Raw genomic sequence first — 15326 nt, 5'->3', positions numbered from 1 at the left:
CAGAGACTATGTGGCAGACTCTGAGACAACCACTGCATCAATGTTGTTTGTAGACAATTGAATTAATTGGAGACAGGGTCATTAACTCAACCTGAATACCTCTGATTGCTTCTGTAAATAAGGTTAGAGAGCAAATGGCTAATCTTTGTTGTCATTATAGATTCTTTTTACATTTTCACACTGCCGTGTATATAAAGATCATTTTGCTAAGCAGCTTTTCAGGCTGTCGTCATGTTTACAGTATTGTCTTGCATGGCATACAACCGTAATTGTACCAGACTTACATTTCATTTCCCGTATCTATATAAAACATGATACTAGAGAGAGACCTATTCTGAATTGCAGCACATAAAAACCATTGGACCAACAAATTAATAAACCAAAATGAATAAGCTGTAGCATTAAAAAATAATCAAATCACAAAACAAAAGTTGATTTTGTTTGCTTTTGTTTGAAAATTCCAACCTGAGAGACTTGCCAGGCATAATACAGTGAGTCCATTACTCAGTTGGGAACATGACCCACAAGGCCAGTTCTGTGTGTACCAGCCTGTGAGTTAAATGTTATCCGGTCTTTTGGCATAGATTTTCTTGGAAAACGAGCAGCAGGCTGTCATTTAAGCGCAGATAGAACACAGATATTTCTCAAGGAGAGGTCCAAAAAAAGGTTGTGAGCACATTGTTCCATTTCTCAACAAACTTAATAAAGAATGTAGCCTGAGAGGCCTCGCAAGGCATGCGTCAGGAGCAAGAGATACCCTAAACTTGAGAATGAGGTCAGGTTCACATTGAACTCAGGGATACCAGCTTGTCATCACTCCCATATCCCACCACATACTTAAAAAAACACACTGCTTTCTCAGAAACAGTCTTGTAAGTGGAAGAAAACAGCTGCCAGTGTCTTATGATATGCCTGGTATTTGCATGTATTTCTTTCATTCTAAATTTATATTCAAGATGGGCTTGAACCCAAACCCCAGATATGCAGTGTGAGTTATCCAGACTCTGGAGCCAAGTGTGGGATCCTGAGTCCATCTGTAACCTAGACGATAAGTGATGTTTTAAGAATTCAGATTCAAAAATAACAGCCTCTCCACTTCAAAACTAGCAAGTATAGCTTTCAGCCTCAAAACTCTGCCCATGTCAAACTCCCATTGACATTCTGTTGGTGCAGGAATCCAGCCTGACTTGAGCGTGGTGGGAGGAACATGCTGCCACACTGTGTTTTCTCTCGGCAGCCTCTGCACAACTCACTTATAAGAACATTTGGGGATGTTGTTTCATTTATAAAGCAGTGGAAGAAACAAAGCATTGAATAGATGCTGAATTGTTCCAGGGTTTTGAAGGCATCATCTGAACTTACAGAACTGGCCTTGTAGGTTTTGCTCTGCGAAAAAAGAAGCGAGACAGATCAGCTGAACGATGTTATTCCTGAGCAGGATCCAGCTTAGTACTGGTCTGAAATTCAGGGTGAGCCATTTAGGTCCGGGCCACAGAGCCTGTGTGTCTCCCTGTGCATTTGCAGGGGGTGCAAGCGCTGCCGGTGCTGACCTTGGAGCCCTGCTGCAGGAGCAATCCGTCCTGCTCGGCCTCCTTGACCGTTTGTGCTCCCCGCTTCTGCGGGGGCTGGCTTTTGAGCTCTGTCCTTGGTTAATTTAGCTTTATTTAAGTCCGTGATATCCCAGATACTTCAGGCAAAATTAAAGAGGGTAGGGGGTTTTTTAATTCTAATGCAGAAAATAAGTGTCAATACTTCTCTACTTCTCTGCTAGTAGAGTGACACCTTTCTACTGATTTTTGTCATTAACGAGCAAGAGAGGTTCAAGTTTCATGTAACAGGCAACCACCATACCACACTAGAGCATTGGGAGATTGATGCTGCCTGGGCAGATGTGTGAAGAACACGTTTGCACCTTACTAAAGGAATGATTACCAAGTTGAAAACAATAAAAAGTTGAAGGGAGATCAAACTTTGCCTCTTTACCTCTGTATCCATGAGGGGTTTGGGTCTTCCTGACCTTTGCTTGTCAGCAGACCTTCAACAAATCATTGCCGATACAATAGCCTTTCATCAGTCTGAGGAAAATTGAATGGTGGTAATGTTGAAAAATCCATTTCTTATAACTCAGGGACATAAGTGCCCGAATGAAAGCTTACTTAGCTGGCAGGTTTTTAAGAAAATATAATTTAACTAGTCCTAAAGATCTAAATCATTTTGTCCATACTGAAAAAATAGACAAAATGTTACTTTCTGCAGCACCTCACTGAAAAAAATCCACTTTATATTCCAGACTGTGGTCACTCCACTTGTTTTTTCCTGAACCCCTCTTGGGGAATACAACGTTCATCCGCAGACCTTTCCAGGTCAGATTTTAACCACCTCTGCCAGGCGTCCCAGCTCCTCTCAGCCTGGGTTAAGAGAGCAGATAGCGTGGCAGAGGGGATGAAGTACTGAAGTAACACCTCAGGAGGGCATCCGGTCTTACAACTGTTACTTCTAGGGATCCCATTTAGTCTTTCCAGTTTAAGTTAGAGCTGGCTCCAAACTCAGCCTCAGCACGCACACCAGCAGTGCAGCCCTTCTATTTGCAGTGTTTTGACGAGACTCCTGCAGAGCCCATCCTGAAGGTGCTGAGCACCACCAGCTCCCTCTGGAAGACATGGCAACTCTGTTTGCCCACAAGACCCTAGTAAGTTGGTGTGGAAGCTAATATAGTCTTCCCTTTATTTTGGTGTTGATGAAAAAGGCTGAAAGGCAAGATTCTCAGCCAGATAAGGTTAAAGAATTAAGGATTCTCTGTTTCCTTTTGCTGTCATTCAAAATAATAAGCATAGAAAATTCTGTTTAAAATAGCTGAGCCTTTTGGCTTAAAGGGTTTTCATGTCGAAGATTTAAGATGTCAGGTTTAAACATGACACTGATAGTATTAGGCAAAGTATGGGAGCAGATACTTGTAGTAACTGTCATTTTGTCTGACTGTTTATTAATGGCCTTTTGTGATTTATAGTGAATGTTGTGAAGGATCTTCAGGTCCATTTATCACTCAAAGCAGCACCTTTTTTTCCTTAATATCTACATATGTCATAATTAACGGTGGATGCTGCTTCAAGATTTATCTCTGTTCTTAATAAAAGATCCTTCAAGATGATATTTAATCCTAACTAGATTTAATGCCTTTTTAAAAAAATCTATAAAGCAGTGTATTATGTAACTGGCAAAAATCAACAGCGTTAAAAGGAGCTCACATTAGACAGAAATACAGAAAAGATTTTGATTTTTGCTCCAAATTGAGATTTTCACTCCATTTTAAAATAAACTGTAAGAAAGGCACCTATGTTTCAGCATTGAGCTTTATTAATATTTTACTAGACAGGTTCCTTATTCAAAAAACAAGTCATGTGCTGAAGTACATCTTTATATCCATGAAAGGCTCTAGTGGTGTGCCATAAATTCATCATGTGCCTTTAGGAATACTTCTTTAAAAACTATTTCAGAGTAATTGCTCATTATTAATAGTGATGATTCTTTTTTACTGTTATGGCAGTAACGGTGAAACTGTCTGCTTGTGGTTTCCTTAGTGTCTGTGTACTTCTATGGCCCCTGTTATCCTACAGCTTAAATCTGATGCACATAAATACGCTTAGAGTCTCAATACTATCTGCATTAAAAACAGGCAAGAAACACCAGGAATTGAATTGTTTTGCCCACAAAATCCCAGAGAGACACAGGAATCGAACCAGTTTTCTAAAGGGTCAGACCAGTGCTATGACCATAGGGTTGTCTTTCTTTACGAAGGTGCAGTAGTCATCTCCACAGAGGTGAATTATTTGCATCTTAAATCACTTGAGGACATGCCTACGAGCCACTCCATGCCTCTAGCACCAATCCTGCCTTTTCACGCTTTGTACAGTGTATAATGCATGGAGATTGCTGTCAGTTTTTGAGCAGCTGAAGCTCATTTAGTAAAATATTAAGCAATTCTGATTGTACTCAGTTTTTATCTGTGCCCTTTTCTCTATTGCTTGTTTTGCTCCTCATGCTCCTGACAATATCCACAGTTGGGGCAATCGTGGGCATTTTTAAAATAGGGGTGACTTTAACAGACTGTAAGAGGCTGTTTTCCCTTCTCTGGCTTGCAGAGACTCATGTTCCCAGTTCATCTCTTTGCTCTGGTCTGGAAGGGATTATAACGCTGATCCGCTCCCAAGGGATTCCCCTGGAGAGTAAATCCTCAGGTGGTTTCCTGAGCTGACGTTGTGACACTTGTAGGTAGAACATGGGTGTGAATGACTGCGAGTGTGCTGTAAAGCTCTGGAAAATCAGGATACACCTTTTGGCACCTTTTCAAGCTCAGAGGTGTTGTCTTATATGGGGAAATAAAAAAAAAAAATCCTAATTTCTCCTGTTTTCTGACTACGTGGTTTCTCAAGATAGTAAAATTAGCTCACCACAGATAGCAGATGAGACTGCAAATGTTGAGGATTTGGAGGTGTCGTGTGGATCCATCTGCACCAATGTGTTTCAGTCCCATAGCTCCCAGTTCTCTTCTCACCAGGCTCTGCAAGCTGGATTCTGTTTTCAGTTAAAACTGAAGTACAACTGAGTTAAAACGAGCAGGGTAGTTCATTTACAATGTTATGTGGCCAAGTTTCTGCCATACACAAATGAGAAAAAAAAGCCAACATTTTGCTTTTAGAGGTTCACTTTGGACATTTTTTGTCATGACCACACTTGGACTTTCTGCTGCAATAAGTAAAATCAAAGTGCAAAGAAGTGACTTATTAAAAACATTTTATGTTGACTTAAAATTATAAATCAGTACAGGGGTGAGTATGTACTTCTAAACTTTCACAGAAGATTCATAAAGTGTACTGAAAGATGCAGTATTCCGCATTTCCTTTGTGGAAAATAAATAAGTTCTGATGTATCAATACTCACATCTGTCTTGATTCAGTGAGGCAATATTGATACAATGAAATGGTTCTATTTACATCATATGAGGCCCTTTGGAGCCTCACGGTAAGAGATGGTATTCTTTTTCTTCCAGATACCAAACAAACAGTAGCACATCAGGGCATAGTACAAATAATGCTCTTTGACACTTGAATCCATTCACTAAAATATTGTACATCAAAAAGGCTACATACACTGCACCCCCTGAATAATATCCTTCTCACAAAATTGTTTCCAAACTCTGATGTGAGCAGAGTGATGCATGCACAAATCATGGATACAATATTGCTTTTATATGCAAAGTCCCCTTCTCTTCCGTGTCGAGTGTGTATAAGAGTGCTATGAAATCGGAAGGAGAGCGATTACCATACCAATAGTTCAGAAAGTTTTTTATGTGCACCGTTAGTGATGTGCCATTAAAATTCCTCCTCTTCTGCTTGTTTTTTTATAATTCCACAGACAGTTTGATATGTTACACCTGTTCTTTGTCACAGGTGCGATAAAGAGTCAGAACTCACTGTAGTCCAGGAATAAAACCAGGAAAAGGGCCAGAATAGGACAGTAGAAACAGTACCATGGGTAAAGTCACATTGCAGATGTATATACACAGTTCCACCTAGGATTTGTGGCTAATGTAATTCTTTATTGGAAGGCTTTGACCTTGTTACAGATTCTTGGCAGCTTTTCTCCACTCTATTCATTACTAATGCAAGCTGTCAATCACTTTAGTTCTGCTTTGACATAGATTGTGGCTCATAGGAGTTAGCTCTGTCATTCTTTTTATTTCTTTCATCTTTACTATCCTTTTTTATGGTCTTTAAAGCTGGAAGTATAAAAGGGTTATATGTATATGAAAAAAAAATCTGTTTCGGTGACTCTATCAACCTTGTTATAAACAGTCTTTGATTAAAACAGTTACTTTTGAACACAGTGAAATGATACTGTGGCTTTTTACATACAATATCTTGTAAATTACCCTTCCCTGCAAAATAAATCAGAACTCCTATTTGCGTTACAGTGTTCAGGATTGCAACAGGCAGATCAGCTGCCACATCCTGAGTAACACATTAGAGAGGTTTTCCCTTTCCATGTGTTTTGACGTGAGAGCGCCATCATAAGTGATGTCTTACTATGCGTGCTAATGTTAGCTGAAGTAACAATTTCCACGCCTTATTTCATTTCATTGACCAGGGTGCTGATTAATATTTTAAAAGGGCTTGATACAGGTTTTCAGTTCCTGTGTCAGCCTGATCTTTGAAAGTTTAGATTTGAATCCTACCAGCCTGATGATAAATAATTTACTAGTAACCAATGGAAAGGCAGTGAACAAATCATTCTGAGCAATTCTTTTCTTTAAAAAGCAATCTAATAGCAGTCATATATAAGTTTGAAGATACAGATATGAACAATTCATTATAAAAAAATGGCAGCTCCCTTTCATATTAGAAAAGAATATTACTTCCTGATAATGGTGTAAGAATAGAAGAGAAATAAAACTTCGTTGTTGAACAGTTACAGTATTAAATTCTGACACTAAATATTAATCTGCTAGGTGCTGCTCTATTATTATCTGCTAGAATAATGAAGCGGCCTATTCTGAACAGTTACACAGAATTCAGTGAGCCCAGTATCTCCTGGTAATGCCCCTCAGGTTCAGAGTTTTTCCTGTAGCAATAGACTCCGGAGGAGAGGCTGGGTCAGCTTCTGAAAAGCTGAAGCCGGTTTGTTCCTCTGTCTCTTCTCCAAATAAATTGTAGTGAGTGAGAGAACAACATTATCTCCCGAAGAGTGTGTTACCCTCTATTCTGGTAGATGGTGTAGTGTGGTTGAAGTGCACAAAAGCCTTACTCAGGGCTGGGTGCCCACTTTTCAGCACCCTGTGCAGAGTCTTTGTTCCAAGGAATCCGCATTTTAAATAGACAAGACAGATTAAGGATAGGCAACATAGTCTCTCTTTTACTCAGCAGGATCTGATGCACAGATATATTTTCTTCTGACACAAAGCAAAATTAATCCAAGTCCCAATCCAGTGCCTCAACAGGAAGATCAACCACTCTGTCAAATCTGTAGTTGCTTTTCCAGCAAAGACCTTCCACTTTCCAGATTTCATTGGTTGAATTTTCCCTAAAAATAGGCTTGTGCAGTAAAGCAACCTTTGTAGAGTGCCGCTTCTTGTGGAAATACATTGCCGGCATTGATATACTGTTGACTCACTGGTCAGTTCCCATCTACAATTTCCCACTGCCCAGCAGTGCTGCTGTCTCAAAGTTTACATTTTGATTTCTGGGTAGAGCAATGGAACAAATGGCCAATTCATCGTTACCCTAAAAAGGAAGGGTTGGAATGAATAAACCTATTGTTGGAGGACACTGTCTATTTGCCAAATTCGCTTCACAGCAGTTAACATGACTACATCTAATTGCTGAAAAGTTCAGGGAGATAGCTAAGGACTTGTCAGGAACTTTTGTTCCTTGATGAGTTTTACTGCAGTAGTCTGAATTCTACGGCTTTTTTTTTTTAACGTATGTATTTACAGGGTAAAAAGTTTATTATTTTTCTTAATAGAAGTTAATGAGTCTTAGTGTTTCACATTATCTTTGTTGTAACCACCAGGTTTAATCCTGAAAACCATTTATTAGGGTAAATGATGTGTTGAAAATAATGTAATAATAGTCTAGATGACAACAACAACAAAAAACCCATAAGCCGCATAGTGTGCCTCCAGTTCTCTGGGCAGCACAATAATCCAGACACATAATAATGCCATGTCTGCTTTAATTGGTTTTGGGAAAATAACCCATGAGTTAGAAAACAGACAAGCTGCAGAGAGACATTTAAATTTAGGCAGATCACTCATACCAATGAATTGCAGTGAAAGAAAAATGGTTGGTGTGTGATGAGCTCGAAGCAGTTCCTCACCGGGAGCCATCAGCAGCCAGCTCCAGCGCCAGCTCTTGGCAATGGCACACACCTGCAAGTCTCAGTTGCCCTGCATTTAGGCTTGAGCTCAACGAGTGCTGGTAACCACTGTCAGGTGCTGGTGGTACTGGTCTTTGTCTCCTCCTTCAAGACATTTCTAATCTCATACTTAGTGCCCACGCTGCACGCAGTCGTGGTGCCAAGCTGCAAGGGGCAGGGGAAGTGCCGTGTACTGCAAAAGCAGAAGAAGGGAGGTAGCTGAACATGCTGCAGAAGAGCTCCCTTCCAAATTGCTTCCAGATGTGCAGGTCTCTTCCCTCTGCTTCATTGTTTGATAATGGGGAGGAGACCAGCTTACCAGTCTGCAGGCAATTAAAGCCTTCATCATTGTGGCCTTTGCAAGAGATAGAGGTCTGGTTTTCCTTCCACCTACAGTGTGGGTGTCACTCCAGTGTCTCTCATCTCCTTGGCACAGAAGCAGCTATTTTGGAGAGGGGTAAGCAGATGCTGATCCATCTGGTCTGAGCAGTGGAGATCCTTGCTGCTGAGCCGTGAGCGTTTTTCCTCCCGGACAGCACGCTCTTGGTCAGGGCTCCGGGTCGGGGCAGAGCACGTCTGACTGCCCTGCAGGATTCAGCTGAGCGCGGGGCTTGGAAAATGGGGAGGAAAAAATGAAAAGGGCTGCAAAACTGATGTTTCCATTAACTGCAGAGAGTCCTCTCACTTAGAGAATTGGACAGGTCTGCACTCAGTATGAGGATTGTGATACCTCCAGTGTTTGCTCTGTGTGTTTGGATTGCAAGCTCTTTGGCCCAAAGGCTGTGTCTCATCATGTGTTTACACAAATCCCAGCACAGCGGGTCACTGGTCTCAGTAGGGGCTTCCAACCTCAAGTGATAATAATGAACTGGCTTTCTGCTAAGTGTTATTTACCCAAACAATACTGTGTTCCATTGTGCAACATTGTTTTTATTAATATTTCTTTCCGTTCAAATGAAATAAAAACCTTGTCCACCCAAACACTGAGGAACAATATGAGTGTTCATCTCCTGCTGGGAAATAAAAATTCAAGAGTTTCAAATACCAGTGCTTCCTGCTCTCTTTAGTCACTTTGAGGACTTGTGTCTGATGATAAAATGCTTTAAATCCATTTTAAACCTTGTCTAGGCTGGCATTCCTTGTCTGGATCTTAGCAACACAACAAAGCTTGCTTTGAAAGTCTCTTAGAGAGGCAACCCCCAGTTCATGTAGTTGATACTTACGTGAAGAAGCCAAATTTATTTGTATAACAGCTGCTTGAATGCACATTTGCAGGATCTATCTCGGCATCTTTTAAAATGTGATTTAACTTTAAAGGTGAAGAAGTCTTTGGGAAGAGTGCAAACCAACCTGTTCTTTTGAACTAAAAGACACATTTTATTTAAGGAAAAAATGCAGAAGACAACCCAGAATCTCTTCACTAAACTCATTTTTTTTTTCCATGAACTTGTATGTGAAAGGTCTCTGTGTTTTCTTCTGTTCTGCTGAACAGCATTATTAGCAGTTGATTGTGCATGTAGCTGTGTGCAAGATCTCTCTATCTTTAATATGATGAGATACTAGGAAAGGCATTTTGCATCTTATCTGATTGTTTTGCAAAGCATCCAAACAGTTACTTTCAACCCAAACTACATGATGAAATGTGAATGCTTCTACTTTAAAAATGTAGATCAGCAATGAAGTCTTCAGCATGAAACTGCCCAATGTAGCCAAGGCATAATTTTATTATCCCAGATGAAAGACAAATGTGACCTCATTGCGGTTTGTATGAAAAACATTATTTTGAGTCTGTCTGGTTCCTGCAAGCTTGCTGAGCTGTGTTATTCAGTAATGTTTGGCATATGATAACTTTTTTCTGAGGCAAGAAAGAAAATAAGGACAGGTTGGAGCTGCCATCTATTTCCATGGTTTTGTTCTTCCCCTTTGAGTTCTTTGTCAGACAGTTACAGTCTGCTAAAGTACAACTCCAGTTGTTTTGTGTAAGCACATCCAGTGACAGTGTCAGTTCTCTTCCAGAGTGCTGAAAGATGTAGGTTGTGTTTAAAGGCTGGAAAGGTCTGGCCTTAGCTGCTGGGACACTGCCTCTTCCTTCTTTGATCTATTATAAGAGATGATTTTCTTTTAAGTCAGTTATCTTAATGAGAGCAAACTTGCCAGCACTGACAACAGAGCATTTCCTTAGGCAGAACTGCAGAGAGGTGTGAACAGCCCCACACGCATCCTGCGGTCTGGGGGTTGCCTTCCATTTGGGGGTGCAAACAGAAAATAGACGTGAAACAGATGAAATTCACAGATGTAGGAGAAAAGTAATTTCTAAATTACAACTTGATTGTTCCGATAATTCCATAAATAACATTTTTTTCAAGGCTGATGTTTCGTTTTGGTATTTTAGAATGGAGTTGTCGTGTTTGCCTCCTCAGTTTGGGAATCCTTGGAGTTTTTTTCTATTTTTGTTCTTATTATTTCTTCTTGGGAACAATTGTAATCAAGTAGGAAAACTTGATTTTCATCTACTTTTAGTGTTTTCCAAATAGAAAATATAAGACCAAAATTACAATATACTGAATTGAAAGACAAACTCCCCCACAAACACATTCACTTTTTCTCCATCGTTCTCTTTCCTTGTTTACTGTAAAAAAAAAAAAAGAAAAATGTATTTCCCTACACTTTCATGAGCTTCATTAAGAAGGAGGGATAAAGAAAGAAAAACAAAAATGCACACACTAAAAAGGAGAGATGAAGAAAGAAAAACAAGTGCACAAATGGTTTTCAAAAATAATGACATTAAATACAAAGTGTAAGATCAATTTTTTTAATTCAATAGTGTTTAGTTTTCCATAACACTTTTGTAAATGCCCAAATTTTTAGAAGTGCCTGTTCTTTCGATTTACCTGCTACATCCAGTAGAAATTTTTTAAGTAGCTCTACTTGAGTCAGTAGAGTGAAGAGTCTCTAGAAGAAGTGGGGGGGGGCGGAAAAAAAGCATGTGCACTTAATGAGCAACAAAGTTCGTGATCTGTAGCAATTACCCAAGTGAGTAATTTGGTTTCATTAACGCACCCTAAAGCACCAAGCTGTTCTGTCAATGGGCACTGCAGGGCCATTGCAATGCTCAGAGAGACAGTTACGGTACCAACCGCAGAGTAAGGGATGGGTTTACCAACAAGGAGGGGGAGAGAAAGTAGCTTAGCATAAGAAGAAAATTAAAAACCATCTATTATTGTCACCGAAGCCGGTGGCAGTACGCGTAAAGACTCTAGCAGGGTCACACATCAGTTTTTTCTGGCTTTTCTAACTTCCAGTTTCTTGGTTACCATGGTTTTTTAAGAGGACATCGTGATGCACAGAGATCTCAGTTTGAAAGGGGAAGGTGGGCATGTACCTGGCTTACTTGAATCCTTCTCAGGGGAAAGTAGAAAAACAGCAGAAATGAAAACAAAGCTGCATCATGACTTCTGAGCATCTCTGGATCACTCAATATGGGACGCACACAGCATATGATATATTAAGGTGAAGAATTGAATATCCATAAAGGACTACTAGCAAATGGTGTCAATTTTCAAACACTTTGCTTTGTCAGCTTCACAAATTTAAAATCAATCATCAAAAAGTCTCTGTATAGATCAGCTGAAGAGACATAAAACCTTATGGTTATCTCCCTGACAAAAAAGTTGACATTAAAGATGAGTTTATAAAGACTCAGGCTGGCAGAATTCTGTAGTGCTAAAAACGGGTCATCCAACCTCTCAGTTTACAAATAAATGCTGAGGAAAAACAATGACACCCAGCGCACTGCTAATAAATACATCTTGGAGGCCAGGTGAACACGCAGACAAATGCATTTCACAGAGAGGCTTATTTTCAGCATGACTGCCATTTTCTCACTGCATTATCATAAACATGAGAGAAAAAACAGCTATTAAAAAATTCTTGGGCAGTCCCTGGAGACTTGTCAAAAATATGTAGTTTTTGTACACAGCGGTGTAAAAGTATTCATGAAAATTAATTTTTAAAATGCTCTGTCCAATATTAGTTGCCTGATGTCCTTCCTTTGATCATAAATTATAAATGAACCAGCAAAAAATGAAGAAACCGTGATTCCATTAATAAATTATTTAAGCACGATTGTTAGTTTTCACAATCATTGGGCTAATAAGCTCAGGCTTGTGACACTGAAACGTTTCTCATTTGAGGGTGCTGATGATGGTAACGTTATTAATGCCATTATCAGTGTGTCCCATGTAGCGTAAACCCAACTGGGTCTTTTGGTGGCTCCGCGGTGGCGCGGCCGGTGGAGCCTTCATTGGGTCTGTACTGCAGAGGAGGGGTTTGACACTGTGGAAAGTCGGTGTGAGCAGGGTTCGCTGGGTGGTTCCCCCCACGGCAACACTTTATTAAAGACAAGCAGCATACTGACACAAGAGGATCTTCTCCCCGCAGCAGCCTGCCGGTGCCGGCGGCACATGCAACCGGCTTGGCCCATTCCAGTGGTGGCTCCGGGAGCTCCAGCGAGTCCGAGAGCAGCTCCGAGTCCGACTCCGACAGCGAGAGCAGCTCCAGCGACAGCGAGTGCAACGAGGAGTCGCGCAGTGCCACGCCAGAGGTAAAGCCAGCTCTCACCTCCTGCCCAGCGGGGGCTCGGAGGGGGAAGCCTGGAAGGGAGCGAAATGCTGCTCCCTGTTAGGAGAATGTTGGAGTTCTGTGCCGTTTGATACTGTCGACTTTTTTCTCCCTTTACAGTTTTATGTGTATGACCCACATACTCATTCTAGCTTTTGGAAGAATCCTTCTGGCCTACATTTGAATTGCTTTAAAGAAATATTTAGATTTTTGCTTATAGCTAGAGAAGATTTTATTGACACAGTATTCAGCTGGGACTAAGGAAAGGCAACATGACAAAACTATGTCTTCAGGGACTAGCTAAACTTTTTAGTTGTACTAAATTTCTCCAGGGCGGCATCGTAAACCAGATAAGGAAGCCTAATTAACCATAAATACTCCATAAATACTCCCATAAAACTAGCAGTCACCACGAGTTGACTGAAATAAAAGGGTATGTTAAAAACGTTCTCATTTAAAGGGAATAGCATTGCTTCTGTCTGAGATTTGTTCCTTGTCGTTCTTCAAACTGCAGCCTGAACCTCCCTCAGCAAACAAATGGCAGTTAGATAAATGGCTAAATAAAGTGAACCCCCACAACAAGACCATCATCAACAATCAAAATGAGCCTCACAGCGAGACCAGCTCCCAGGCCCAGAGCAACCAGCAGGCTGAAGGGCAAAACAAAGGGAAGCTCAACAGCAGCCTGCCCCCGACCGATTCCAAAGACCGGGCGATCCTCAGTCCTATCCGAGAGAAAGCCAAACCGCGGGTTGCCCAGAAAACCCCAGAGTCAAAAAGCTCCAAGCAGAAGTCACCAGCTCATAATGAGCCAACTTCACAAAGGACTACTTGGAAAAAACAACCCAAAAAGGTAGAAAGGACTTCCAGTGTAGAAGAGTATAACTGGCCCAAACCAAATAATACCAGCAACACTCCCAAAGAAAAAGACACACAGGAACCCCCCGAGCAGCCAAAGGTTCGAACTAAAGCAGCAGTTGGGAAGACTGCTCCAAGGAAAGAACCACGAACTAGCACAGGTCTCACTTCGGAGAAGAAAAAGTACAGAGGCCCCAGCAAAATTGTCCCTAAGTCCCGGGAATTCATTGAAACGGACTCATCTACTTCTGACTCCAATACAGACCAGGAGGAGAGCCTGCAGGCCAAGGTGTTGCCAGCTTGCAGTGGGCCTGCCAGTGGCGTCAAAGTGAAGGACTCTGGCAGTAACATCCTCAGCGTAAGTAGTTTAACTAGCAACAGCAGCAACACATCCAGCGACCAGACCAGCAACGACTTGGAGGAGCAGCTCTTTTCTCCTATCCCAATTGTACAAAATGAACTTCTGTCCCCACTGAGAGAATATGAAGAACTCAAATCTCTTTGGGTGAAAATAGACCTTAGTTTACTCTCTAGGATACCTGGACAAGAGCCTTTTGAGACCACATCTGTAAAAAGTGAACCACGAGAGGCAAATGTGAAACACAGGCGACCATCTCGAGAGTCCCCTACCCCAGCAGCTGAAAAACTACCCACAAAATCCAAAAGGAAACACAAGGTAAGCCTTTTTCATCATTTGGAGGAAAACACTGAATTTCTATGCATCCTTGAGGTCAGGACCACAGTCAGTAATTCCTTGCTGCACCTGCAGCAGGGCTGTAAGGAGGCGTCATAACGCTAAGGCTTCATCATTTTTACGAAGGACATACATTTACAAGTGCCTTACAAATTAACATCAGAAACTAGTAAATCACAAACTTCAGCTGACCAAATCAATGAACAATGTATTTTTTGAGATCTATCTTATAAGCTTTTTCACTGTATTTGCTCGCTTACTCGTTAATTGCCAGTGTTCTGTAATCTGCAGAAGGACTCCCAGTGCTGAGTTTGTACTACTATGAGTTCTGCCATACTCAGAAAACATTACTCCTTTTTGGAAGGCAGCGTTTTATTGTCTGCAGAATTACGGCACTTTCACCACTGGCTTAAACAAGCATAGCTTCACTAAAGTCAATGGAATGGTGCTTGCTTATGCTCCTGGTGAATTTGGTCTTTATATTGTTTTGTTATATAAACAAATGTGATTCATAGAAATATCATTTGCTTAACTAGCTGCTTTCTCAACACAGCTACCTGAAAAAGCAAATGTTTTGACTTAAGGCATTATGTTTTGTCATGTGTTTTATGTTATTTATGCCCAAGGGTATCCTATCTTGTGAGATATGACAACGCACTTCAAACTAAACGTGTTTTCAGAAAAGAAACGGAAATTTTGTATCATAAATTAATTTTTGTAGTCAGTTTTTCCAGCTGAAATGGTATGCTCTGGTCTGTCTGTTAGAAGTCATCACAGCGTAATTTTTTTTTATACCCCGAATTTTATAAATCATTGTGAATGTGACTTCAGCCATCTGTTCGTGAAATCCTGAGTTTGAGCAGTCTAGTGGTACAGGAGAGTTAATACAAAACAAAACAGACAATGCCAGGCAGACACGGGGTCTGCACCCCTGCCTACACGAGTCACTGCAGCGGCTCCTTTCCTGTTGAATTAAGTAGAAATAATCACGAGTAAACTCAGCAGGTTTTTATTCAGTTTATATTCTAGCTGTACACTAAAGGCAGAGATGTAAGAAGGAAGGAGAAGAAAGAGGAAAGGGATGTATGAGTGTTCCTGCTTATGTGTATGTATAAGTACAACAGGGTGCGTATTAATTATACAGAAAAACATCTTGCGAGGTAACTTAGTGGAGTGTTAGTATGATGATGAAGGAATCTTGGCTAAGACAAAGTATAATATTGACAAGTAAACTGAGAGCTCC

General features: G+C 40.8%; 1 protein-coding gene across 3 annotated transcripts in view; it reads left to right on the top strand.

The window, feature by feature from the left end:
* Window positions 1-15326, top strand: part of AFF2 (ALF transcription elongation factor 2) — a 333893-nt gene that overhangs the window by 284928 nt on the left and 33639 nt on the right. For all 3 annotated transcript variants that reach the window (XM_065643139.1, XM_065643137.1, XM_065643140.1), the window contains exons 10-11: window positions 12352-12514; window positions 13046-14065. In XM_065643139.1, the coding sequence (XP_065499211.1) occupies window positions 12352-12514; window positions 13046-14065 (1183 nt within the window). The remainder of the gene's footprint in view (window positions 1-12351; window positions 12515-13045; window positions 14066-15326) is intronic.

The sequence above is a fragment of the Caloenas nicobarica genome, chromosome 12 (genome assembly GCF_036013445.1).
Source record: "Caloenas nicobarica isolate bCalNic1 chromosome 12, bCalNic1.hap1, whole genome shotgun sequence".
NCBI lineage: Eukaryota > Metazoa > Chordata > Aves > Columbiformes > Columbidae > Caloenas > Caloenas nicobarica.
Note: the sequence above shows the minus strand (reverse complement) of the source record. Positions and strands in the feature narration are given on the sequence as shown.